Raw genomic sequence first — 27,742 nt, forward strand, 5'->3', positions numbered from 1 at the left:
ACTGTTATGAGCAATTATATGCCATATAATTGGAAAACCTAGAAGATGGATTGAATTCCTAGACACATACAACCTACCAAGATCGAACCAGGAAGAAATCCAAGACCTGAATAAGCCAATAACAAGTAACAAGATAAAAGCAGTAATAAAAAGTCTCCCATAAAAGAAAATCCCAGGACCTGATGGCTTCACTGGTGAATTCTACCAAGCATTCAGAGAACAACTAATACAGTACAATGTTGGGCAAAAGTGGGCATTCTTATTCCCAACCTCAGGGGGAAAGATTTCAATATTTTACAATTAAGTATAAGATTTGTTCAACTGTATAAGGTTATTTTATATATGCATTTATATACATATATTAATATATAATCTATACAGATGCTAGAGATAAAGAGGGACATTTTTATAAACATTTCAACACTATAAAAGTTTCAATTTAGCAAGAAGATATAACAGTTCTAAATTTGTATTCACTAAATATATGTATGTTTAAGATTTATTTGAGCTAGAATTTTTGTTGTTTTCAGTGGGAGAATTAGCCACATAACCCAGCCCACCCTTTCTCTCTTTGTATATTCTTGCTTTGCATCCTTTGCTGTTAAACATGTTATTTCTCCCAGCTCATGATGTGCCTTTCAACCTTCTTTAATCTTTGTTTGTTTGTGTGTTTACAGGAGATTTCAGCTGTTATGCGGTCAACACTTTAGTCTGTATCTTTGTGGCTTCTGGACCCTATGCTTAGGAAACTTTTCCCACCCCAGAAGATTATAACATACTCTGCTATGTTTTCTTCTAATTGTTGTATAGTTTCATTCTTATTTTATATTTAGCTCTTTAATCTATCTGTACTCTTATTTTTGTGTATGGTGCATACATATAACTTTGTTTTGAGCCAAATGATTTGCTAACTACTCCCACATCGTTTATTGAGTGGCCTATCTTTTCTTCTGGTTTGAAATGTCACTGTTATCAGAAACTATTTTTTTAGATCTATTTGTTTATTCTGCTCCTGTGGAGTTTTTAACAAGGTGACTTGTGTGATTTCTTCTCAGCCTCTAGTCCCTGCAGCTCTCCCTTTACCGGAGTTCCTGTCCATCTTGGCTGGCCAGCAACTCTCCCAAAGGCTAGTTAAGGGTGCCTGGCACACAGGACTCTTGTGAGGACCAAAGAGTAGACAGTTCCAGCAATACTAGCTTTCCACCCCTTTTGCTAGTCCTCCCTTCACATGCTGGCAGGCCCTCTGAGCACAGGAAGCCACAGCAGCTCTTCAGCCAAACAAGGGCTGGACCCAGAGGGGAGCAGAAAGTCTCAAGGGGGATCTCAAATGTGCCTTGACATTTTTCACCCACTGTCCCAGCCTGGGAGCTGGCAGTCTGTATAGCTTGTCCCTCCCTTCCCGAATGCAGCCCTGGGTTCTTCAGCAGGTTCTCCAGGTTTTGCCTACCTCATAGGATGTTCCCAGAAAGAAAGAAGCTGCACGCCCTACTCTTGGCTGGGTCCCGGGCTCTGTGCCCTCCTGGTTTGAGGAGAAATTACTCCCACTCTCAAAGGCACTTGTAAGGCATGGGCGCACAGTGGCCTGGCTACTTCCTTGAAAAGAGGGTAGGGAAATAGAACAAAACAAAACAAATATCTCGAAAAAATCACTCTCCCACACATGTATTATTTCTGTCATTTACAAAAATGATCTTAAGCCCAGAGGCAGCCAAAGTAAGACTTGTGACATAAAACACCATTTCTGTTCAACAAATATTTATTAAGCACAGAGCAAGGCATCTTTCTCTCTTCTAAAGTTTATGCTTCTGGAGAGTTCCCCACGGGGCTTGGGCTGGGCTGTTTTGAGGCCCACAGGCCTGTGCTCCAGGCATGAGATGGAGTGGGGAGGGCGGGCCTGGCCCCAAGAGTTCCCGGCCCAGCTTGCCTCGACTAGTGGCAACTGCCTTAATAATCACTGGAGCTGGAGGCCAAACACCACCATTTTCCAGGTGAGGTTAATGCATGACCAAGGTATTTATGAGAACATCCTCCCTGGGCCCTTCACTGACCAGAAAGAGGTGTGGATGGCAGATCTTCAGGGGCACCCTGGAGGGGCAGCCGCTGGCCTGCCTCCCGCAGCCCTGGCTCCTGGCTCAAGCCTTTGCCTGTCCCTGGCCTTCTGTGGTGTCACAGCCTGGGCTGAGGTCACTCTCTTTGTGACCTCAGGGACACTGGTCAGTGTTAAAGACTTACTGACACGAAATTAAGGCTTTTTGACAGAAGAATTGAAAGAGGGAACATTGGAAAAGAAGTGAGCACCTATGAAAGAGTCTGAGTCTGGGACAAACATGGAGTGTGTCTGTTCCTGGCAACTCCAAGACCCAGGCCCAGAAGGAGGAGGCGATCTCACACTAACTGAGGCCCGAGTGACTGGGAAACCAGGGGCCCGCTATGGGAGCAGAGGAGCCATCAGTGGTACTGCCCGGAAGCCTAATGGTCAGAGGGCATGCTGTCCTCAAGTGACAGGCAGTCTCAGGGAACAGCTTCCCTAGGCCTTGGGGGAGGGGTGTCGAGGGACAACTACAGGGGAGACCCTCGTGGTCCTTCAATTCAGGGCCATGGAGCTGATGGAAACAGCACCCTTGACAGAACCTTCAAAGCCATCGTTCTCATAGATGTTGGTGGCCAGGGAGGGGTGCTTTGGGCAGGAGACCACCCTGGCTGCTGCTGCCTCCTCAGCCAGCTCCTGCTCCAGCACCAGAGCTGGGTTGACATCAGGCCCTGCAGAGAGACAGAGAAAAAGGACCAGAGTCAGAGAGGTGGGCAGAGGGCACAGGTGGGTGGTGCAGCCAGGAGAGAAAGTCTGGGGAGTGGAAGCTGACCCCAACCTCTGTCTGCATCTGCACTTGCTCCACCCTGCCCTGGAAAACCAGCAGCCATTTCCAGCTGGCATTGTGCCTGGCCCTGACCCTCGGCCTCTGTGGGCTTGCTCAGGGGAGGCCCCGAGACCTCCCCGCGGGTATTCACAGGCCCTTTCTTCCTGTGCTGACACTACAGCCAACAATCCTTCTGAGAAAAGCTCTTCCACATTCTGCACAACAAACAGGCATGAGGGGCCCCCAGGGGGCTGTGTGCCATATGCCTTCCTAGGTCATCACCTATGCAGCCCAAGCTTCAGGGGGTGCCTGGCCTCCCCCATCCCCCAGGCACTCTGCAAACCTCCAAGGAGCCACCACCACCTGCAGCTCCCAGGCCCTGGGCTCCCCTGGTCCAGGTGAACCCCGGCTGCTCCTCACCCCTCTCATGTCTCACCCACCATCCCCAACACACACACTCTCTTGTTCCAAAGAGGGTCAGGGAGTTCCTACAAGAGGCTGTGGGGTCACGGTTACGGAACCTGGAGCTATGTGAGCTCCAGCACCTGCTCCATTTGACCAAGTCTGTGACCTGGAGCAGCTGTCTGTTTCCTCACCTGTAAATTGGGAATGATAATACCTAGCTCTGGGGATGACAAGATAATTAAAGACACATATGTTGATGCACAAACACACGCTTCTATTTATAAATGTCTTCTAATAAAATTATCCTATTATTACCATCTGGTGGGGGCAAAATTGAGCTCCCGCTTTGCCCACCTGAGAGCCAGAAACACCCTCATCCCGGCGGGCTCAGGTTAAATCTCTGCAGGGAGCAATTTTAAATGATCATGTTCAACCATGAGGGTACAGGGAAATGGGCACTTGCACATGGCATTGGTACAAGTTTAAATAGTAACACTTTCTGAAGGGTATTAACAATTGGCATTAACAATTGGTGTTTTCACAGGCTGTCTCTATGGAAATGTTGGAGGATGAGGTCAAAGCTCATTCACTGCAGCACTGACAGTGAGAGTGGAAAGTCAGAAATAATGTAATGTCCAACAGTTAAGTTAAGAGCTGGTTAAGCAGATCATGGTGGAACCATATGTAGGATGGTGTTTTCTAACTAAGAGTGGCCACCCATTAGTGAGTCATGAAATCAATTAGTAGATTAATACTGGCATTTTAAATAGTAATGACAGAATAGAACCAAAAATATCAGAATGCTTCCCATGTAGAAAGGGCAAGTATTATCTTGTGAAACATATGTTTTAGTGACACACGTCAGTGTCTGTATGCCTGTGCACATCACCTCTCAATGTAAAGTACGGTTCTTGTTGAAGGTCATGCCTAAAAGTCCAGCAGCAGTGGAGACGCACAGGGCCGCTGAAACAGTGTTTGAGACACACATCTGCTGACAAAGAAAGATGTTCACAACATGTTAAGTGAAAAGCAGCAGCTTCCAAAATGGGAAGAGCCATGTGGTCATGGTCTTGGCCGTGTGGGTGCTTCTGGCGTTTGCCGTGGCTTGTGTGTACTCCCTGAGTTTGCGTGGTGAGCATGGCCTGTTGTGATCACCGTCACGATCATGGCAGCCGGGCGGGAGCGGGCCTGGGCACTCACCCAGGTAGCTGAGGATGACTGGCAGGAAGACCAGGCCGTGCAGCAGGCCCAGCAGGGTGATCATAAGGTTGAGGCGGAAGAAGAAGATCTGGATGAGCTGGGCCTTGGCGAGGCCCAGGACAAGGATGCCAGGCAGGTTGGTCATGGCCACCCCTGCAAACACCGGGGGGTCACAGCCAGGCATCAGGCGGGGCACAGGGCATCAGGCGGGGCACAGGGTGTCAGGCGGGGGACAGGGCGTCAGGCGGGGCACAGGGCGTCAGGTGGACCACAAGGCGTCAGGTGGGGCACAGGGTGGCCCACCCCACCCCACTCACCGCACTGCCCATAGAGATAGTGGCCTCTTTGGCCCTCTCCATGTGGGTGGGCTTGGTGCTGATGGCAAAGGAGCGGGTGATGTGGGACACAAACTCCACAGACATGCCCACTGCCTGCGGGCAGAGAGGGGCTTCAGCTGAGAAAGGCAGAGGTCTCCACTGGTAGCAGTGGGGCAGGAGTCTGATTTTAGAACAGAACTGGGAGTATTCTATGAGGCTAGATCCCCAAACGCCCCTCCAGGGGCCACCTGGTGCCTGTGCCCAGGGGGTTACCGTGACCAGGTTGATGAGGGACACAGCGTTGTAGCTGATGCCCCACAGGGCCATTAAGCCAACAGTGTCCACGAGGATCATGACGATGGAGAACAGGTTGAGGATGCCGGAGCGCAGGTCCATGCCCAGCAGGACGCAGCAGACGACGAAGGTGGGCACAAGGCAGATGCTGAGCATGAAGAGCCCTTCCGGGAGGACAGTCAGGTACTGCTCGTAAAACACGTTGCTGATCCTGCCAGAGCGCAGAGCATGGTCACGGGCACAGGCCTGGCAGGCCCTTAAGGTGGGAAGGACACCCCCCTTCAGAAGGAGAATGCTAAGGCTCAGGTAAGCATATGTTAGGGGGCCAACCAGTTTGAGAAATGGACAGGCCGAGGGCCCGGCGGCTGGAGCGTCCAGACCTGAAGCTGGTCCTCATCTCAAGCAACCTCTTGTAAGCCCACCACCCTAACCTCCTGTCCCCAGCAGTCACCCCCCACCTCCCTCCAGACTGGCCACTCAGGTCCTCACGTGTAGGGGAAGACCTCAAAGGCTGGGTCTGTCCCGGGCACCTTCCGCAGGTCGGCGGTGATGTTGGCTGCCAGCTCCCGAGCTGCCCGCAGAGCTTCTGTGTAATCCCGCGAGCTCTGCAGGGGCTTGTGGTAGGCCATGAACCGGGAGGCTGGTGGCCACAGCACGTGGGAGAGGGAAGGGCAAAGGTCAGAGTCCATTCCAGGACACCCTCAGAACACCCTGGACAGTGCCACCACCATTTGGAATTCTTAGTAAATTTTGTGCAAGGGGCCCGAATTTTTATTTTGTACCATCACCACAAACTCCATAGCTGGTCCTACTGCTGTGGGAGAACAGAGCCTGGGCCCGAGCCTTTTTTTTTTCTTTTTTTTTCTTTTTTTTTTCCACTTAACAGATGAAGGGCCCGAGCCTTGACGGCTGGAGTCTAAAGAGATCTCCCTGATGAGCCCCAACTCTTCTCTGTATGGTTTCAAGATATGCATTAGATTTTAAAGATTAAATAGCTTCCAAATTTGCATCTTCCTATAGGAAAGGACTAAAAAGGAAGACAGAAAAATGGCCACAGCTGAATTCATAAACAGTTGAATTGTTGCAGCCGCCGCTTAGGGATCCTGCCCGGTAAATACAATAAAAGTTATTTTCTAACTGTGTACGGTAACCACATATATCAGGAAAAAATGAAATGTTCTTGGACATATGCAATCTCAGAGCAGGGGAGGTGCCCGGAGAAACTCCCGCCCGGCCTCTGACTATCTGGAGGTTGGTTCACACACAGATGGTCACCCCAGCCCAGAGATTCAGGTCTGGATGGTCTCGGGTGGGCCTGGGAACTTGCATTTCTAACAATTCCCAGGTGATACTGATGCTGCTGGCCAGGGGACCCTGCTTTGAGAAGCGCTGCTCTAGACTAACCTAGGGCAGCCCCAAGAAGACTAGGGTCAGAGGTGGGCCAGACCTGCCCCAGGTCTCCCTCCCGGGCCTGCTCCTCTGTCCCTGACTGAGACACCCACTCCCCTCTCCTGCACTGGCCCCACCATGCAGGCCCCACAGAGCCTGAAGTGCCCAGGGACTGGAGCTGCCACGTGGCAGGTTGCCCCTCCAGGAAGATGGGACCTTCATGGAAGATTTAGCTGGGAGGGTGGAGCCAGCGAGCTTCTGGTTTGTGGCTAGTAATTCCAACCATGAATGGCTTCAGTGCAAAGCGAGAGAATCCATCAAAAACTCCCCCACCCACCGCCCACCCCCGGCCCCTCCGCAACAGCAGCTCCCTCAGGGCACCCAGGCTGAGCGTGTGCTCAGAGCTATGGCCAGCCCCTGCACACCACACGGCCGTCACATCCTGCCGGCTGGCTGCTGTATTAGGCTGACGACGCGTCGTGGCTCCTTCCCTTCCAGTCCAACTGCATCTCCCTTGTCACTTATAATGGCTGCTGGGATTGTGCTGTGCGAGGCATCCTGATTCATTTAGCCAGCTCCCCACTGCTGACATTTGGGTGTGATTTGTACAGTAAAGAAAAGATGCTTAGCCCAGGGTGTGGGGGCCCCCAGTATGGCATCAGCTGCTGAAAGAATTGCACAAATTTCACGCTGACTTGGACTTGAGGGTGGAGGAAGGGCTGAAGTCTGAGAACATGGCACTGGGAAATAGGACCCCTGCTGCCAGGGCCAGCGCAGTTAGAAGCCCCGACGAAGGAGGAAGGAGGGAACATGGGAGATGGAGAAAGGCTATTCCTGGGGCTCTCGGAGCCCTCAGACAGCCCACTTTTGTCCTCCCCTCCAGGCAAGGCTGTACTTACCTACCACCTGGCCATCTGAGCTCAGATTCACAGAGGTGCTATACGCTGCCAGGCCGCTGCGAGGGGAAGCCAGAGCAAAGGCTTAGTGGGGACAAGGCTGCTCCCATCTGCCCAGCCCACAGCTGCCCCGCAGAGACCCCTCACGGCCTCCTTCTGTCCCCTGCGTTCATCCCCCTCCTGCGGCCCACGTGTCTGCCCTCCACAGAAGAAGGCCCTTCCCAAGCCTACCCTTTGGGACATCTGATGTTGGGTGGGTAGCTCAGGAACCAGGGGAGATACTTGTGGAACTGCTCCACCGAGGGCCGCACGGGGCCCATCGTGAAGTCCATGCAGTTCTGCAAGCAGGACAAGGAGTCTGCGGGGAGAGGGGGCTCTGGGCAGCGGCACCCCAGGGCCAGCTGCTCCTGCTCTGGCCCCCTCTTCCTCTTCCACTCCCATGAAAGGTCCCCCAGACACTCCCGCCTCAAGGAGTCATTCTAGGGGAATTTGCACTTGTCGTCTCTGGCTGTAGGAGAAGTTCCCCTCTTGGTTCCAGAAACTGATGACTCCTATGAACAGGTGGGGAAGGGAAGTTTGGGGCAGAGAAACAGGCCCCGTAGGGACATCTCACTCCACCTCCAAATGCAGCTGCTCTGGGTGGTAGGGCCACGCGCCAACCTCAGCCCTCCACTCTGACTCCCTACCACCCACCACCCGTGCTCTGCAAGCAGGGGTACCGCATGTGACAGGGCATAAGTGTTTAAAGGCCCATGGTCCAGCACAGCCACTCACATAGGTGCTGCTCACAGAGTGCCTGTCCCCGGGGCGAAGCCTGTGTCCCTGCCCCCAGCAGATCCTGCAGGAGGGGTGGGAGGGGTTGAGAGAGCCCCTCCAGTTCTTTCCTTTCTCTGGCCTCAGTTTCCCCAAGCTGTGGTGGGCAATGAGCCCCCAGGCCCCACACTCACTGACGGTGGAGGGGCAAAACTCGCCCTTATTGGGGCCGAAGATATAAAGGCGGCAGCAGGAGGACGGGGTCAGCCAGTCAATGAAATCGTCCACCCAGGAGGAGGCAGCAATGGCCAGGTAAGACCTGCGGGTCGGAGAGAGGGAGGAACGGGGGAGGACCAGCGGGGCAGGGTAGTGGGTCCTTTCTGTGGCCCAACCCCCACGCAGGGCCTCCCCAGGCACATGGCAGTAGGGCAGCAGGGCAGGGGCAGAACAGGCAGGAAGGGAGGACTCGGGGGGCGAGGGAGACAGACGGGGAGCAGGCCAGGGCCAGGAGGGCCAGACACTCACTGCTCAGGGAACTCAGTGGCGTACTGGATCTTCTGGGTGAAGGAGTTGTTGGCACAGCCTGCGCTGGAGCAGATGGCATTCATGCCCTCCTCAGTGGAGAAGTTGTAGCCCGAGGTGGTAACAAAGTACACTGGGGCCCCCACCTCAAAGTAGCGGTTCAGAAAGAGGAAGTAGTCAAGCAGGTACGAGTCCTGGGGCAAAGGAGGATCAGAGGGCCTCAGCAGGCCATACACCACCCCTGAAAGGCCCACTCACACTCTTGAAGGTACACACAGAGGTACATGCTAAAAGGCACATGCTCAGAGGTCCATGCTCAGAGGTACACACAGACGCACACACTGAGGTACACACTCAGAGGTACATGCACAGTTACATACTCAAAGGTAAATGCTCAGTGGTATACACACAAAGGCATACACAGACGTACATGCTCAGAGGTACTTGCACAGAAGTACACAAACAAGGTATGCACAAAGAGGTACCTGCTCAGTGGTCACATACAAGGTACATACAAAGAAGAACATACGCAGATACACACACTCAGGGTTACCCTCACAGATGTACCTGCACAGTGCAATTACAGAAGAACATGGTTTTAGGTGTACCCACAGATGTACATGCTGCAAGGTTCACAAATATAGATATAATCACAGGTACATGCACAGAAGTACACTCACTGAGGTACAAACACAGAGCAACATGTATCACCCTACATGAATATATGCTGACAAACACACAAACATGCACACACACATGCACATAATTTTACTCCTTCCTATCATCGCCAATTGGCACAGCCACAGTCTAACAAGATGGCCTGGGACCACAGTCTATATTTGCATGCGCATGTAAATGTCCATGTGCACACCCTCGAGGCCATGCACGAGACATCTTCATGGTCTGTTCCCTTATCCTATAACGTAAAACCTCAGAGTAACATCAGTGAAGATGACAGAGTAGGAAGCACCAGGAATCTGTCTCCCCACCTAGACAATAATTGCACTGGCAGAATTTGTCTGATAGAACTCTTTTGGAATTCTGGAGACTATTGAGGGCTGGAAGCTTCCAGGGTAAGGCTTGGATGGTAAATTGCAGTTGATTTCTGTCAATTTCAGCTCTTATCACAGTAGTAGCTACCCACTCCCCATGCCCAGCCTCAAGGCAGGCAGCCATGCATGCATTCTCTGCATAGCTTGCACACAGCTTGCAGGAGCCATGGTAGGCAATAAGGACACTGTTCTCCAAATATCAAGGATCTGAGTTTTAATCACTGATCACTACTTCTGATCTTGGTGATACTGACACATGGGCAGGCAGCCATTATTGCAACTCCCACTACCATTGTTGCTACCCTCTCCACCTCTGTTTAAAGTGACTTCCAGGAGATATAAAGGAGAAGCACCTGTTTGTTTTTACCCCTTCATTTTTTCCCCTCTTCTCATTTTGGGAGCCATACATTTAAGGACCAGGGCATTCAAAGGCAACCACAAATGCAGAAAAGTTTAGAGAGTCACCACACAGCCTAAATGCCCAGAGGAAGACATAGGCTCAGAAAATATCTGCGAAGACATTAACTTTATACCTCAGGTTGATCCCCAGCACAGAGACACCAACAGCAATAAGTAAAATAAAATTAAAAAATAAATCAAACCCTGAGGAAGGGGTAGAATCTAATTTCCAGAATTACTATGTTATAAAGCTCAAATGTTCATTTTCAACCAAAAAAAATTACAAAAGATACAAAGAAAAAGAAAAATATCAGTCATTCAAAGGGAAAAATTAACGAACATAAACCATCCCTAGGAAAGACCAGATAGCAGACTTACTAGGCAAAGACTTTAAAATAACTGTCTTACATTGGTGTAGGCAAAGAATTTATGAAGAAGACCCCAAAGGCAATCACAGCAACAACAAAAATAAATAAATGGGACCTGATTAAATTAAAAAGCTTCTGCACAGTCAGAGAAACTGTCACAAGAGCAAACAGACAACATACAGAATGGGAAAAAATTTTCACAGGCCACACATCTGATAAAGGACTGATAACTAGAATCTATTTAGAACTTGGGAAAATCAGCAACAAAAAAATCAAACAACCGTATCAAAAAGTGGGCAAAGGAAATGAATAGAAATTTTTCAAAAGAAGACAGAAGAATGGCCAACAAACATATGAAAAAATGCTCAACATCACTAATCATCAGGTAAATGCAAATCAAAACCACAATGAGACATCACTTAACTCCAGTGAGAATGGCCTTTATCAAAAAGTCCCAAAACAATAAATGTTGGCGTGGATGCAGAGAGACAGGAATGCTCATACACTGCTGGTGGGACTGCAAACTAGTGCAACCTCTGTGGAAAGCAATATGGAGATGCCTTAAACGGATACAAGTAGATCTACCATTTGATCCAGCAATCCCATTATTGGGCATCTACCCAAAAGAACAAAAGACATTCCATAAAAAAGATACCTGCACTCGAATGTTTATAGCAGCACAATTCACAACTGCAAAGATGTGGAAACAACCCAAGTGCCCATCAATACATGAGTGGATTAATAAAATGTGGTATATGTATACCATGGAGTACTACTCAGCTATAAGAAATAATGGTGATATAGCACCTCTTATATTTTCCTGGATAGAGTGGGAACCCATTCTACTAAGTGAAGTATCACAAGAATGGGAAAATAAGCACCACATGTACTAACCATCAAATTGGTTTCACTGATCATCACCTAAGAGCACATTTAGGAATAACATTAATCGGGTGGTGGGGAGAGGATGGGTGTATACATACATAATGAGTGCGATGTGCACCGTCTAGGGGATGGACATGCTTGAAGCTCTGATTTTGGGGTGGAGGGCAAGGGCAATATACGTAACCTAAACTTTTGTACCCCCATAATATGCTGAAATTTAAAAAATTGCTCAAAGAGCTTTAAAAACTTATACACACACACACACACACACACACACACACAAAGTCAAGAAAACAATTTATGAACAAAATGGAAATATCAATAAAGAGAAAACATAGAAAGGTGGCAAAAAGAGATTCTGGAGCTGAAGAGTACAATAACTTAAAAATTCACTAGAGGGATTCAAATGCAGATTTCAGGAGTCAGAAGAAAGAATTAGCAAACTGAAGACAGGACAATTGAAATTGTTGAGTCTGCAGAACAGAATGAAAAAAGAATGAGGAAAAGTGAACAGAGCAGAGCCTAAGGGACCTGTGAGACATTATTAAGTAGACCAAAATATGCATGTAAGAATTCCAGAAGAGAGTAAAAAAGAGTATTTCAAAAATAATGGCCCAAAACTCCCCAAATTTGATTAAAGACATGAATATAAACATCCAAGACACCCAACAAACTCCAGTAGGATAAACTCAAAGAGGCCCACACCAAAGGATATTATAATCCAATCCAACTGTCAAAAGCCAAAGAAAAGCCAGGCACAGTGCCACATGCCTGCAGTCCCAGCTACCTGGAAGGCTGAGGCAGGAGGATTGCTTGAGCCCAGGAGTTCAAGTCCAGCCTGGGCAACATAGCAAGACCTCACCTTTAAAAAAATAATAATAAATAATAAAATTAATTTCTTAAAGCCAAAGACAGAGAATCTTGAAAACAACAAGAGAGAAGTGACTCATCACATACAAGTAATCTTCAATAAGATTATCAGCATATTTCTCATTAGAAATCTTGGAAGCCAGAAGTTAGTAGATATGTATATTCAAACTGCCAAAGAAAGAAAAAAAAACCTGTCAACTAAAAATCCTATTTCCAGCAAAACTGTTCTTCAAAAATGAGGGAGAAATTAAGATATTCCCAGATAAACAAAAGCTGAAGGAGTTAGTTACTGCTAGACCTGCCCTGCAAGAAATACTAAAGGGAATCCTGCAGGTTGAAATGAAAAGACACTAGACAGTAACTCAAAGACTTATGAAGAAATAAAAATCCTTGGCAAAGGTAAATAAATGGACAATTATAAAAGTTAGTATTATTATAACTATGGTTTGTAACTCTACTTTTAGTTTTCTACATGAATGAAGAGACTAGTGCATAAAACAGTCATTACTCTATGTTTTGGGATATAAGACATAACTATATAATTTTGTGACATCAGTAACCAAAAGGGATGGGATGGATCTGAATAGGATCAGAGTTTTTGTATGCTACTGAAGCTAAATCAGTATAAATTCAAATTTAGAGTGTTATAATTTCAGGATGTTTAATGTAATCCCCATGGTAATCACAAAGAAAATTAGCTATAGAATATACACAAAAGAAAAGGGAAGGGAATTTAAAAGTTTCTACTACTAAAAATCAACTAAACACAAAAGAAGTCCATAATACAGGAAATGGGAGACAAAAAAGTTATAAGGCATATAGAAAAAAAAGCAGGAAAATGACAGAAGTAAATCCCTCCTTACCAGTAATTACTCTAAATGTAAATGGGTTAAACTCTCCCATCAAAAGACAGAGATTAGCAGAATGGATTTTAAAAAATGATCTAACTATATGCTATCTACAAGAGACTTACTTTAGGTCAAAAGACACAAACATGTGGAAAGTAAAAGAATGGAAAACAGATATTACATGCAAATAATCAGCAAAAGAGAATAGGGGTGACTATACTAACATCAGACAAAATAGACTCTAAATTAAAAAGCTTACAAGAAACAAAGAAGTACATTATATATTAATAAAAAGTTCAACACATCAAGAAGGCATAACAATTATAAACATTTATGAACATAATAACAGATCATTAAAATATCCTAAGAAAACACTGAAAAAATTTAAGAGAGAAATAGATGGCCCTACAATAATAGGTGGAGAGTTCAATACCCCACTCTCAATAATGAATAGCCCAATAAAACAGAAAATAAATAAGGAAATAGAGAACTTGAACAACACAATAAACCAACTATATCTAACAGATAAATACAGAACAATTTAACCAACAATAGAATACATATTCTTCTGAAGTGCACATGGGACATTCTCCAGTATAGACAATATGTTAGGCCACCATTTAAATCTCAATTTTAAAAAAAGATATCATAGAAATTATCTTCTCTAATCACAATAAGATGAAGTTAGAAATCAATAACAAAAGGAAAACTGACAAATCTGTGGAAATTACATGATATACTCTTTTTTTTTTTTTTTTTGAGACAGAGTCTTACTCTGTTGCCCAGGCTAGAGTGCCGTGGCATCAGCCTAGCTCACAGCAACCTCAAACTCCTGGGCTCAAGCAATCCTCCTGTCTCAGCCTCCCGAGTAGCTGGGACTACAGGCATGCGCCACCATGCCCGGCTAATTTTTTCTATATATATTTTTAGTTGTCCATATAATTTCTTTCTAATTTTAGTAGAGACAGGGTCTCGCTCTTGCTCAGGCTGGTCTCGAACTCCTGAGCTCAAATGATCCGCCCGCCTCGGCCTCCCAGAGGGCTAGGATTACAGGCATGAGCCACTGCACCCGGCCCATGATATACTCTTAAATAACCAATGGGTCAAAGAATAAATCACAAGGGAAATTAGAAATTAGAGATGAATGCAAACAGAAACACATCATACCAAAACTTACGGGACACAGTAAAAGCAGCATTAAGGGGGAAATTTATAGCTATAAATGCTATAAATTTAAAGAAGAAAAAATATCTCAAATTAACATCCTAACTTTAACAACTTAAGAAACTAGAAAAAAAGAGTTAACTAAACTCAAAGCTATCAAGAGGAAGAAAATGATAAAAATTAGAACAGAGGCCAGAAGTGATGGCTCACATCTAGCACTCTGGGAGCCCGAGGCGAGAAGATCGCTTGAAGTCAGGAGTTCAAGACCAGCCTGAGCAAGAGCGAGACCCCATCTCTACTAAAAATAGAAAGAAATGACCTGGACAGCTAAAAATATATATAGAAAAAAAATAGCCAGGCATGGTGGCACATGCCTGTAGTCTCAGCTATTCGGGAGGCTGAGGCAGGAGGATTGCTTAAGCCCAGGAGTTTGAGGTTGCTATGAGCTAGGCTGACACCACAGCATTCTATCCTGGGCAACAGAGCAAGACTCTGTCTCAAAAAAAAAAAAAAAATAGAGCAGAGATAAATAAGATAAAGAATAGGGAAACAATAGAGAAAATCCACAAACTCAAGAGTTGTTTCTTCAAAAAGATGAACAAAACTGACATATCTTTAGCTAGATTAACTAAGGGGAAAAAATACTCAAATTACTAAATCAGAATTGAAATTGGGGGCATCAGTACTTAGTCAACAGAAGTAAAAAGTATTATAAGAAAGCACTATGAACAACTGTACACCTAAAAGTTAAATAACTTAGATGAAATGGGTAATTCTTAAAAACACAAACTTACCAAGACTGAATCATGAAGAAACAGAAAATCTGAATAGACCCATAACTAATAAAGAGATTAAATCAGTAATCAAAACCTTTCCCAACATAGAAAAACCCTGGGCTTGTTGGCTTCTAGTGAATACTACCAAACATTTAAAGAAGAATTAATCCCAATCCTCCTCAAACTCTTCCAAAATAATTAAAGAGGAGGGAAAACTTTCTAACTCACTGTATGAGGCCAGCATTGCTCTAATACCACAGCCAGGCAAAGACACTGCAAGAAAAGAAAACCACAGACCAATATCCCTTATGAACACAAACATCCTCAATAAAATACCACCAAACTGAATTCAATAGCATATTAAAGTGATTATACACCATGACCAAGTGGGCTTTATTCCTGGAATGCAAGGATAGTTCAACATATGAAAATCAATTAATGTACCACATTAATAGAAGAAAAATATCACATGATCATCTCAATTGATGTAGAAAAAGCATTTAACAAAATCCTACGTCCTTTCATTGTAAAAACATTTAGAAAACTAGGAATACAGGGATTTTCATCAACATGATAAAGGCCATTATGAAAACCCACAGCAAATGTCATACTCAATGGTGAAGACTGAAAGCTTGTCCTATAAGATCAGGAACAAGACAAGGATGACCACTTTCACCACTTCTATTCAACATATTAATAGTATTAGAAGTTTTAGTCAGAGTAATTAGACAAGAAGAAGAAATTAAAGGTATCCAAATCAGAAAGGAAGAAGTAAAATTATCTCCATTCAGAGGTGACATGATCTTATGTGTATAAAGTTCTAAATAGTCTACTGAAAAATTGTTAGACCTAATATACAAATTCAGCAAAGTTTCAGGATACAAAATCAACACACAAAAATCAGTTGCACTACTACACACTAACAATGAACAATCCGAAAAGAAAATTAAGAAAACAATTCCATTTATGATGAAAGAATGAAGTACTTAGGAATTAACTTCACCAAGGAAGTGAAAGACTTGTACAGTGAAAACTACAAAATATTGCTGAAATAAATTAAAGAAGACATAAATAAATGAAAAGTCCTCCTGTGTTCATGGACTGGAAGACAATATTGTTAAGATGACGATATTACCAAATCAATCTACAAATTCAATATAATCCCTATCATAATCCCAATGGCATTTTTTAAGAAATAGAAAAATCCATACTAAAATTCATATGGAATCTCAAGGGAACCTAAATAACCAAAACAAACTTGACAAAAAAGAACAAAGTTTTAAGACTCATGCTTCCTGATTTCAAATTTTGCCGCAAAGCTACAGTAATCAGAGCAGTGTAATACTGGCATAAGGACTGAACATGTACCAAAGGAACAAAATAGCCCAGAAAAAAAAACCCTCACATATATAGTCAAGTGATTTTTGACAAGGCTGCCCAGACCATTCAATGGGGAAAGGACAGACTTTTCAACAAATAGTGCTGGGGAAACTGGATATCCACATGCAAAGGAATGAAGTTAGAGCTTCACCTAATACCATATATAAAAATTAACCTAAAATGGATCAAAGACCTAAATGTAAGACCTAAAGCTATAAAACTCTTAGAAGAAAGATAGGAAAAAGCTTCACAACATGGGATTTGGCAATGATTTCTTGGATACGACACAAAGGCACAGGCAACAAAGGAAAAAACAAACAAATTAAAATTCATGAATACTAATTTTTTTTTTTTGGAGACAGTCTCACTCTGTTGCACGGGGTAGAGTGCAATACTAAAAATTTTTGTGCGTCAAAGGACAGTATCAACAGAGTAAAAAGGCAACCCCCAGAAAGCAGGAACGTATTTGCAAATTAGATATCTGACAAGGGATTGCTATCCAGAACACAGAGAGAACTCTTAAAACTCAAAAACAAAAAACCAATCTGATTCAAAAATGGGCAAAGGACTTAAATAGACATTTCCCCAAAGAAGACATACAAACAGCGAATAAGCACGTGAAAAGATGCTCAACATCACCAATCATCAGAGAAATGCAAGTTACAACTATAATGAGATACCACTTCACACCCACTAGGATAATTATTATTAAAAAAAAAAACAGAAAATAGCAAGTGTTGATGAGGATATGGAGAAATTGGAACCCTTGTGTGCTGCTGGTAGGAATGTAAAATGGTACAGCTATTGTGGAAAACAGTATAAAGAGTCCTTAAAACTTAAAAATAGAATTACCATATGATCCAGCAACTCCACTTCTGGGAGAATTGAAAGCAGGGACTCAAACACTCGTGCTCACAGCAGCACTATTCACAATAGCCAAAAGGTAGAAGCAACTCCCGTATCCAGTAACAGGTGAATGGATAAACAAAATGTGGTATATATGTACAATGGAAGGTTATTCAACCTTAAAAAGGAAGGAGATTTTGACACATGCTACAGCGTCATGCTAAGTGAAATAAGACAGTCACAAAAGGACAAATATTGTATGATTCCACTTATATGAGGTGCCTAGAATGGTCAAACTCATAGAGACAAAAAGTGGAATGGTGCTTGCCAGGGGCTGGAGGGAGGGGAGAATGGGGAGTCACTGTTCATCAGGTATAGTTTCAATTTTGCAAAAAGGAAGGAGTTATGGAGATGGATGGTGGTGACGGATAATATGAATGCACTTAATATCACACCGAACTGTAAACTTAAAAATGGTTAAGATGCATCCTGAGCAACATAGTGAGACCCCATCTACACACAAAAAATAGAAAAAATTAGCCAGGCATGGTGGCAAGTGCCTATAATCTCACCTGAGTTTGAGGTTGCAGTGAGCTATGATGATGCCACTGCACTCCACACTGAGCAACAGAGTAAGACCCAGGAAAGGAAAAGAAAGGAAAATAAGACAAGAAGAAAAGAAAATCCTTTATTACCTAAAACCCTTTTTCAAAAAATAATTGCTGAAGATGGTAAATTTTACGTTATGTGTATTCTGCTACAATCAAAAATTGAAAAAAAATAATAAATTTTTAAAAAGCAGTAAGAAACAAACATCTACAACAGAAAAATAAACCAAGGACAACAACATAAAACTTCAGAGGAGTCTTGCAGCCCATCACCTCCTTCCTTCTTTTTTCCTTTTTTTATTTTTTTGAGACAAGATCTCCCTCTGTTGCCCGGGCTAAAGAGCAGTGCTGTGATCATAGCTCACTGCAGTCTCAAACTGCTGGGCTCAAGCAATCTTCCTGCCTCAGCCTCCCAAGTAGCTGAGACTATAGGCACGTGCCACCACATCCTGCTAATTTTTTGCTAATTTTCCTATTTTTTGCAGAGATAGGGTCTCACTATGTTGCTCAGGCTGGTCTCGATCTCCTGGTCACAAGTGATCCTCCCATCCTCCCACCTCGGCCTCCCAAAGTACTAGGATTACAGCCATGAGCCACCGCGCCCAGCCACTCCTTCCATCTTGCTCTCAGGACCCTGGGGACTATCTATGCCTCAGCCCTGTGATGCAACCCCCAGAGCTTCTGCAGCTGGGATGGTAATTATGTGACGCTTGCTGGCTTCCCTGCCTGCTCTCCTCCAAATGGTCACTGGAAGGTGCGGTTCTGAGCCGTCTGCTCTCCTTCCTCATCTCACTTTCAGGACCCTGGGCCAGCACCACCTAAGCTCTGCCCCAACCAACCCCACTCAGCCCTGCCATTGGCTGCGGGCCGGCTGCTCCCTCCAGGGCTCCTGCCAGTGCCCAGACCCTCACCCAAACCTCCATCACAGCTCCCCAGAGAAGTCCTAGGCAGTGAGCCCCAACTCTGCCCTCCCTTCTCCCTGGAGCCTGGTCACACAGTGTTTCTGAGACTTTGCCGTCTGTGGCTTTGTTCCCTCTCAGCCACCAGCCCACACTGCCTCTGGCGCACATGGGGACCAGCAGTGGGTCTGGCCTCAGCTGACGCATCGTGCCACACACTTGCCCCAGCCCCATGGCCACTCCCACGCCCAGGAAACACACCTTGGCTCACCCCAGCTTCCCACAGATGAGTCTGTCACCACCTTCCTCTGCAAATCCTATGTGACCTTAGAGGTCCCTTCTAAGAGGGGGGCTTTCCTTCCTCTGAGCCCCTGCCCTCCCAGGGCCCCAGGCCTGGAGGGTTCGCAGTGCTGAGCACAGGGCAGGCGCTCAGCAAGGTGTTGGTCAGTCATCTCACGTGGACAGGCCCCCAGACGCCTGGGACATCACTCTTACTGTGGCCTGGGGCTGGCACTTGGCTCTTGTGCTTTTCATACACAGATGTGGCTTTTCTCCCCAGGTCCACTGGGGGCGCTTCCAAGATGACAAGCAATTCTGCACTGCCAGCCACACCCCTGGCCCATGTGGCCCCCACCTGCTGGGTGCTGTTGCTCCTCCCCAAATCCCAGGGGACTATGGTCTGGGAAGACCCCAGGCTCACCTTGGGCAGGGCCAGCTCCTGGTCTAATCCCACGCTGGTTTGGCACATGAAATAGAGACACACTCCAAACAGGGCCAGAAACAGCAGCAGCTGAGGAGGGAACTGCTGCATGAGAACCTCCTGCCCCACTGCACCCCCATCTTCCCCAGATTTGAGTCGGCCAGGGTGTCATGGGACACGCTCTGGAGCTGGGCAGATTTGAGTGCCAGGCCCTGGACCTGGCAACCTCTCCACCCCCAACCCTGCTCTCCCTGAGGTGAAGTCCCCACATAGTCCCCCTGTCCTCGTGTGGTTCGAGGCCCACTCACCACGACCGCGCGGGTGAGCCAGTGCAGCAGGAAGGGGGCGTAGACCTTGCGGAAGAAGCAGAGCAGGGGCCCCTCGCTCTGGCCGGGTGGGGGCAGCTCCCGGGGCTTGGCGCAGCAGCAGAGGTCCAGCCGGGACGCCTGGAGGGGGAGGTAGCCCCTCAAGGTGGCCCCAAAGCAGACCCCAGGGACTGCCTCCCCACCCCTGGGGAGCGCCACCTTCTGTGAGTGGCCTGTGCCCACAGGGCTCATGGGAAAATGCCGGTGGATGTTTGCTTTTATTTTCTATCTTGATAAAATGTCTTTGAATTTTACGCCATCCCAGAAGCCACAGCTCGACTCCTCGAACAACTTGAGTTTGAACTGCACAGGTCTACTTATACGCAGATTTTCTTCCGCCTCTGCCACCCTGAGAAAACAAAACCAACCCCTCCTCCTCCGCCTGGAGATGGGAAGGATGAAGACCAGGTGATCCACTCCCACCTAGTGAACAGTAAATAGATATTCTCTTCCTTATCTTCTTAATACATTTTCTTTTCTCTAGCTTACTTTATTCTAAGAATACGGTATATGATACAGACAACACACGAAACGTGTTAATCAGCTGTCTGTCATTGTTAAGGCTTGTGGTCAACAGTAGGCTAGTAGTAGCTAAGGTTTAGAGGAGTCAGAAGTGACATGCAGTTTTCCACGGCTCACAGAGCCAGCACCCTAACTCTGCATTGTTCAAGGCTCAACCGTATTTTATTTGTCAGCCTCATGTACTTTAGGAGGTTGGATCATATTTCCAAAAATTGCCAAAATGAAATTATTTTTCTGTAGGAGATTGGAGAATACACGGCCCAAATATTTCACTCCTAGTACAGTGCGCCTACCCCGACCCCGACCCCACTCTCCGAGCCATCTCTGTGGCACTGAGGCCACCCTATCTCCCTGCCAAGGTGGAGACCCAGGGGCAGGTCCCTTGGTCCTGGCCCAGCTGCCCCTACCTCCTGCCTCTTGCTGTCCAGGGAGAGCAAGGCCACGAAGGCAGACATCTGCAGCAGGAAGTCAAGGAGCACAGCAAGGCCAGAGGTCAGGGCAAAGGTCCGCACAGCTGGCATGGGGGTCAGGGCCCCTGTTGGGGGGCAGAAGGCTGTCAGGGCACTCTGGTTACAGGGGCAGGGTGGAAGCCTACACAGACAGGGTGCAGAGGGAAGGGAGTCTGCCCTGTGCCCACTGTGCTCTGAGGACTCCTGGGCTCCTGCACTAACCCAACAGGCCCAGCACCTGGGTGGGGAGGGTCTGCCCCAGGCTCACCTAGGAAGAAGCAGATGGCCTCAGAGAGGCTGCACAGCAGCATGCTGGGGGCCACCCTGCCCAGGGTTCGGCCAATGTGGACCTCCCGCTCCTCCCCAGGCCTCCGAGGCAGCCTCTGTGTGGGAATAGCAGGGATGGAGTCCAGAGCCCACCAAGAGCACCGTTCCGGGACAGCCAGCAGGGAGCTGGCAAGTGCCCAGAGACTCAGCCAGGCCAGAGGAATTGCTCTGTCCTTCCTGAGTTGGGAACAGACTCTAACACTCTCCACGGCCACACTTTCTGCTTCCAGGATCAGGCCCGGAGAAATGCTCAGTTCATTCGTTCATTTGGGATGTCTACAGCACCCCTATTCCACACATCACTGGAACCCTAAATATTCACAGGGGGAGGCTTAATTGATTATGATTTGTCCTTATTTTGGAATGGTAAATGTACTAATGTGGAAAGCTTTTACCAGTTGTTGCATAGGGTTAAATTCCAGATGACACAGACAGAATGAACTCATTTATGTCAACACATTCTATTTTGTTTTAATGGAGACAGGGTCTCACTATTTTACCCAGGCTAGGCTCAAACTCAAAATCCTTCTGTCTCAACCTCCTGCGTAACTGGGATTACAGCATGTGCCACTGCACCTGGTTCACACGCTCCATTTTCTAGGTGTTATAAAGGTGTCAATGCATAGAAAGAGTCTGGAAGAAGATCTAGCAAATTGACGCTGCGGTTCTATCTAGCCAGGAGGTGGGGTTAGGAGTGGAGGGTACAGCTGGGGCTGTGGAGAATTCCTCCCTTCTTACCTGGTACTCGAGAACAAAGATGAAGATGTTGTCAGCCCCCACAGCCAGCACCAGGAAAGGCACTACTTGGAGGATGACGAGGGAGGAGCGGACACCCAGGTAGGAGAAGAAGCCCATGGCAGCCATGACCGATCCCAGCACCACGGCCACCCCGCCCAGGCCCAGCGTGGCCTTGGAGTCCACCTGCAATACAACTAATCTCAGCCCCTGGCCACCAGGGCACCTGCCGAATGTGCCCCCCGGTGTAGGCTGGGGGGAAAGTGGGCAGCAGGCAGGCACTCTGGGTGCCCACAGGGGCCCGGTACTGCTCCCAGCAGCAAGTGCACATCTCAGGAAGCCCCTCCGCAGAGCCAGCCTCTCAAGGGCAGGCCCAGGCACCCAAGGGCACAGGCGAGCCTGCTGCAAACTCCTCAGGCCCACGTTGCAAGAGATTTTAAATATTAGCTTTGCACTTGGATGAGTGGGAGTATGTCAGGTAACAGAAAGAAAACTGCTCCTGATCTTTCAACACAGAACACTTCCAAGAAACACCACCCTTTGGGGGAGCCACTTATGGGTGTGTCCACTTTGCTGCCTCAGGGTGCTCTGGTTAGGAAAGTTTAAGAAGGCCTGCTAGAGACGTCTGGGGCCCTGGGCCAGCCCACCTCACCACCTCTGTCCCACTTCTCACCAGCACTCGGCTGCAGCGGGAGTAGCTGCCCAGGGCCAGGGAGATGTACAGGAAGATGACGAGGTAGCTGACGGCAAAGATGGGCAGGTCCTCGGCCGTGGTGCGGTTGATCTCATCCTCCAGAGAGCGCTGTGGACACACACCCCACCAGCCCGCTGACCGCACCTGCTCCGGCCAGGCCGGCTCGCAAGAGCTCGGTCACCGGGCACTGACCGTGTTGTGGCTCACAGTGCCCGTGGCCTGTTGTAAGCCCTTGTGAGGCTTCAGGAACAGTGGTCACAATCACCCCATTCTGAGCGGCAGTGCCCAGGGTCACTCAGGAAGGGGCAGGGCCAGAATGGGGACACAGGAACTGACTCAAGACCACGTGGGCTGCACCCCCAGGAACCCCGCAGCCCCTACCTCGGCCATGAATGCGACCTGGAACTTTCCAGCCGTCCGACTCTGGAAGGCTCGCACCTCCTCCAAGAAGGCCTCCTCCCAGAGCTTGGCCTGGGCCAGACGCGGGTCCCCCGCAGGGTAATTGTTGAGGGAGAACGTCATGATCAGGGCCTCTGCCTCAGAATAGTCCTCCCCTGGGATAAAAAATGTTCAGCCTCCTCCAGCTGCACCCCTGCCTCCCTCACCCATTCTAGCTGCATCCTTATTTCCCTCCCTTCTTCCAGACGCACCTCTGCACTCTTCCCTCCCTGCTCTTGCTCCTTGTCTCCTTCCTCATCCAAGTCATGGCCTTACCCCCTACACCCCACTTCTCTCAGCCGCAGGCAAGACCTCTGGGCCCAGGCATGAAACCAGGGCACCTGAGCAGCACTGCGAGAAGCTGAAGGAGGTGGCAGAGAGGAGGCAGGATGGCGTGGCATGCAGCTTCCATAAGCCAGGCCACCCCAGGCTGCGGGAACCCCCTCAGCACTCCCACCCTCCTGCCTATTATTCCTGCCCTAACACTGCACGTTCCTTGGCCCCCACTCATGGCGCACTCAGCTTACCTTCATACCCACCCACGGCAAGGAAAGGGAAGACGGGGGCCCCGTAGTCGGCCATGCAGCTCAGGGCCAGGGTCGTGCCATCTTTGAAGGTGAGGGGGGCGCTGCGGGGAGACAACCACAGGGGGAAGGGGCCTTTCCTGGCCCTGCCCAGTCCCTATAGCCCCTGTCCTCCCCCCAGACTGGCCCCTGGCCCATAGAACCATGGAGGGTGAGCTGGGGGCACCGGCTGCAGATAGCCCGGCCCAGTGGGTCCTAAAGGGCTTCCTTGCAACAAGATCTCATGCAGGCCCCAACCCAGGGAGTGGGCCAGAGCTGCCCTGACTGCTTCCTCGTGGCAGGCAGGGGCTGCCCTGGGCACCACACCAGCCCCACCCTCCAGACCCCGTCTCTGGTTCCCAGATGGGGTAGACAGATGGAGCGTCACCACCTAAGGTCCCATGAGGGTAGGGCAGCTGGGATTTGGGCTGCGGAGCCGGGCACGGGCTGTCTCAAATGCTGCTCTCTCAGCCTCCTTCTCCCACCCGGGGCTCCAATTCGAGTTCAGATTTGGGGCCCTGGAGCCCAGGAGCCAACGTGCCCATAGTTTACCAGCCCAGTGCCCTCAGGCAAGTCTGTATGCCCTTCAACTTAGCCCTTTCTGCAAAGCGCCTGGTTGTGAAGATGCAGTGGGACACCCAGGCAGAGCTCTGCACATGCTGTTCTCGGCTCTGCCTGAGTGAGGGCATCAGTCACCAGCTATTCCTGGGAATGCTGGCTGCTGTGTGACCTTGAGCAGCTCAGCACACCCCTCTGAGCCTCAGTTTTCCTATCTGTGAATTGGGGGGGAGTGGACCACCCAAGAGTTGCTATGAGCACAAAAACCAAAATAAAGATAATGCACGAGAACTGTATACCTGTAATCAGACATTAAGTTTGGGGTCAGACCACCAACGCCTCCCTGGAGCAACCAACAGCTGTCCTGCCATTTCTGAGAGACAGCCCCCGGCTTCAGCCCAAACTTGGGGCTCAGCTGAGTGGGGAGAGCCAGGTGCTGGGGGGCAGAGAGCAATGGCTCCCTCATCTAATCCAGTGGTTTTCAAAGTGTGGCCTGGGGCCCTCAGGAGTCCTGGAGACCCTTTCAAGGGTCTGCAAGGTCAAACCTGTTTTCATCATACAGGGAAGACCATGCGATGACATAGTGAGAAGATGTCCATCTACCAGCCAATGAGAGAGGCCTTAGAAGAAACTAACTCTGTTGACACCTTGGTCTTGGACTTCTAGCCTCTAGAACTGTGAGAAAATAAATTTCTGCTGTTTAAAAAAAAAAACGTTTTCATAATAACATTCAGATGCTATTTCCCTTTTTAATTCTCATTTGCTCTCCAGTGTAGAGTACAAAAAGTTCACTCAGGACCTCTGCTAGACTTCAACCTCAGAGAGTCCCCTCCTGTCTGCCCCCTGCTGCCCTCGCACTCCGCCCCTCACCCAGTGACCTTGTTGGCATCTTATTTGCACCACGCAATGGCCACGCACAAACCTGCTGCAGCAGGTAGGAACTCTCCCCCAGGGGTAGTGGGGGCGGGAGAAGGGGTGGAGATAATCGGGCACATGGTGGTCCCAGGACAGAGCTGTGTGCCCAGGAGGAGTCCAGGAGGCCACAGCAGCCCCCTCCACGCCACTCCTCTGCCTGGGCCCCGCCGAGGACTCACTTGGCGCAGTAGAGAAAGTGGTCCTTCCAGTCGACCTGGGAGGTCTGCCCCATCAGCGTCTGGTTGGCCGTGAGCAGCAAGAGTGTGCGGTTGCTCTGGAAATACTGCAGGAGGCTGTTGATGCAGCAGTCGGAGAGACTGGCGTTGTGGGGGTTCAGGGGGGCGTAGCAGATGTCCCGCAGAGAGACGTTGCGCTGAGCCTCAGGCGACCACACCTGGAGGAGCCGCAGCCTCTCCTGCAGCTCCAGCAGCTCCAGCAGCAGGTCCAAGGCCAGGATCCCGCTGAAGTTCTTGGGCCCCAGCAGCAGGGAGTCGTACCTATAGCCGGACCGGTTAGGAGCCGTCAGGATCACCTGGTTGGTTCGGAAGAAGGGGCCAAAATGCTGGTCGTGGAAAGCCTTCTCACTCCGGGCTTGGCTGTTGGGGGCCGACCACAGCTCCACAGGGTCTGTGGTGAGTTCCATGTAGACCAGGCCGCATGCCAAGGCTACCACCAACGTGGTGGACAACACCAGGATGGTCACCGGCCATGAGGCCACCCACGTGCCCCAGCCCTGGAAGAACTGGCCAAGGATGGTGTGGGTGGAGAGCCTGGGCTTGCCAGGGAGGCTGGTGCCCCCCTTGGTACCCACCGTTTTGCCTTTGTCCTTGCAGGAGGCCACACGGCGGTACACGAGGAAGATGGTGAGCAAGGCAAAGACGGAGCAGATGATGATGATAACGGCCAGGCAGCCCGGCATCCTACCCAGGCGGAAGGTGCGGTCCAGGGGCTGGGGCCGGGCTATGGCAGGGCAGGACGCAGCACAGTCCTGGCAGGAGCAGGCCATTGCATCTTCACCTTGGGACTCGTTGCAGTGCACGACCTCCTCATTCAGGGGCTGCATCCCACTGCCCAGGGCCTGGCCGGGCTCGCAGAGGTGGAAGGTGATGTCCAGTGGGGCCAGGCCATTTCCTGTGTCTCCCTGGAAGTCGAGCCAGCGCTGGGCATTGCACAGGGCGGAGCCGTACACGCCGCACATGCTGCCCACCGCTAGCGAGGCAGCCGCAGGGATGCGCACGCGGCTGCAGGAGTCGTAGGTCTGCTCTGCAAAGCTGCGCTGGTAGAAGGCCTCGTAGGCCACCACAGCCGGGGCCTGGCCGGCCCCTCGCTGGGCCACGCGGGTCACGTTGATGAAGAGGCTCTGGTTGGGGCTGCAGGTGTTGTGGCAGTGCAGGCTCACAAAATTGTTGGCGCAGGCCGGGCAGCGGGTGAGGAGGGCCTTGGTGACGGACAGGCTTGCCTCCAGTGACACCAGCTGCTTGGTGGAGCAGCAGGCCTGGGTGGTGTTGGGGCCGGTGTAGAGGCGGGGACAGATGCTCTGTAATAAGGCCAGGTGTTCGCCTGTGATGCTGCGGGCGGGAGTGTTGGACAGGCAGGACACGTTGGACAGTGACGTGAGGCCCCCAGACAGCTCCGGGTTCTTCCCACATTCATCGTAGAACGCGCAGTAGCCGGACTGGCGGATGGGTGTGTACGGCTCGCTCTGGGCCTGCAGAGCACAGCAGCGTCATTCCTGGGCTCTGACGCCGGTCGGCACAGCCGGCCGCTGGCCAGGCAGCGGGCGGCCAGGAAGGGCATTGGGGTGGGAAGGACATGGAACGGGGCAGGGGGAAGGGACAGTGGGAGTGTGGAGCCTCCTGGAGGTGTGCGCCAACCGGTGTTGGAGTGACAGGTGAACGGCACAGCCAGGCTTTTCTTCCTGAGGGTGAGAGAGTCACTGAAGAGGAGGTGACCTGCAGCTTAGGAAGGCCACGCTGGAGAGGCCTGGGGATTGGAGGTGATGCCAAGGTGCCTCGTGGATGCCAGGCTCTGCCCACACTGCAGTCAGCCTGCGTCCCCACACTACATGCCACAGCCAGGGGCCAGGGTCTCTGCAGGAGCCCCCCACACCACCACCTGCTTGAGGCCGAATGCCGCCACCCACCTCCCAGACATGGGAGTGCGCGAGGGACTCAAGAGGCAAAGGCCCTGGACGTCCTTCCTATCCCAAGATGCTCAGTCCTCTCCAGGTGACGCCGCCAGGAAGCCCACCCCCAGCACCTCTTTGACTCAGTCCTCCATCGTCCGCAGGCCTGAACCCCACAGCAGGGCCAGGGAGGGAGGGTCTTGCGGCACCCCAGTCCTGCTGCCTCTCCCCGACTCTGTGTCCATTCAACCCCATGACATGGAGACCCACCACCTGCACCCCCCCTCTGGGGGCACCTGGGATCCCTTGTGTGTCCCGAGACTAGCCTGGCCCCCAGGCCCTGAGGCCCTTTCTTACCGTCACCCAGCAGCCCCTGCCTGATACCCCGCTGGCCCCCAGGGCCCCCATGGGAGTTAGTGGAGGACGTGGACACAGCACAGGGACTCACCAAGTGCAGGAGCAGGGACCAGAGCAGCCAGCCCCTCAGGCCAGCCCCCGCCATCCTGGGCCCACAGGTGTCAGCAGGGACCGGGGCCAGGCCTCAGGCACAGCCGCGGACGGCCGAAGTCTGGCCACACATTAAGGCAGCTTCCTCCCACCCGATGACAGCCCTGGCTTGACTGGG

The 27,742-nt window shown here is 49.8% G+C and overlaps 1 protein-coding gene across 4 annotated transcripts; it reads right to left on the bottom strand.

The window, feature by feature from the left end:
• Window positions 1-1,670: 1,670 nt before the first annotated feature.
• Window positions 1,671-27,742, bottom strand: NPC1L1 (NPC1 like intracellular cholesterol transporter 1). 4 transcript variants are annotated; one of them, XM_045565207.1, is made up of 20 exons: window positions 27,566-27,733; window positions 25,172-26,700; window positions 23,484-23,584; window positions 22,900-23,072; window positions 22,498-22,626; window positions 21,828-22,010; window positions 21,031-21,145; window positions 20,721-20,848; window positions 19,735-19,872; window positions 19,427-19,516; window positions 8,659-8,825; window positions 8,304-8,428; window positions 7,588-7,714; window positions 7,360-7,415; window positions 5,561-5,711; window positions 5,051-5,282; window positions 4,780-4,891; window positions 4,461-4,625; window positions 4,150-4,248; window positions 1,671-2,760 (listed from the first exon to the last, which is right to left on the bottom strand). In XM_045565207.1, the coding sequence occupies exons 1-20, from the start codon at window positions 27,617-27,619 to the stop codon at window positions 2,585-2,587; spliced, it is 4,050 nt and encodes a 1,349-aa protein (XP_045421163.1). In that variant the 5' UTR covers window positions 27,620-27,733; the 3' UTR covers window positions 1,671-2,584. The 4 variants fall into 4 exon arrangements, with proteins under 4 accessions (XP_045421163.1, XP_045421162.1, XP_045421164.1 ...); XM_045565206.1 differs by having other exon boundaries at window positions 8,635-8,825; window positions 27,566-27,732; XM_045565208.1 differs by lacking the exon at window positions 4,150-4,248 and having other exon boundaries at window positions 8,635-8,825; window positions 27,566-27,731.

This window comes from Lemur catta, chromosome 11, assembly GCF_020740605.2.
Source record: "Lemur catta isolate mLemCat1 chromosome 11, mLemCat1.pri, whole genome shotgun sequence".
Taxonomy (NCBI): Eukaryota; Metazoa; Chordata; class Mammalia; order Primates; family Lemuridae; genus Lemur; species Lemur catta.

Bases quoted from the DNA above. Each gene is read 5' to 3' on its own strand.
- NPC1L1 (XM_045565206.1), bottom strand. From the start codon at position 27,619: ATGGCGGGGGCTGGCCTGAGGGGCTGGCTGCTCTGGTCCCTGCTCCTG. The intron at 19,517-19,734 runs GTGAGTGGGCCT...TTCCCTCCTCAG, and splicing joins GGCTCACCCGCGCGGTCGTG to CTGCTGCTGTTTCTGGCCCT. The intron at 4,892-5,050 runs GTAACCCCCTGG...CTCTGCCCGCAG, and splicing joins CCCTCATCAACCTGGTCACG to GCAGTGGGCATGTCTGTGGA.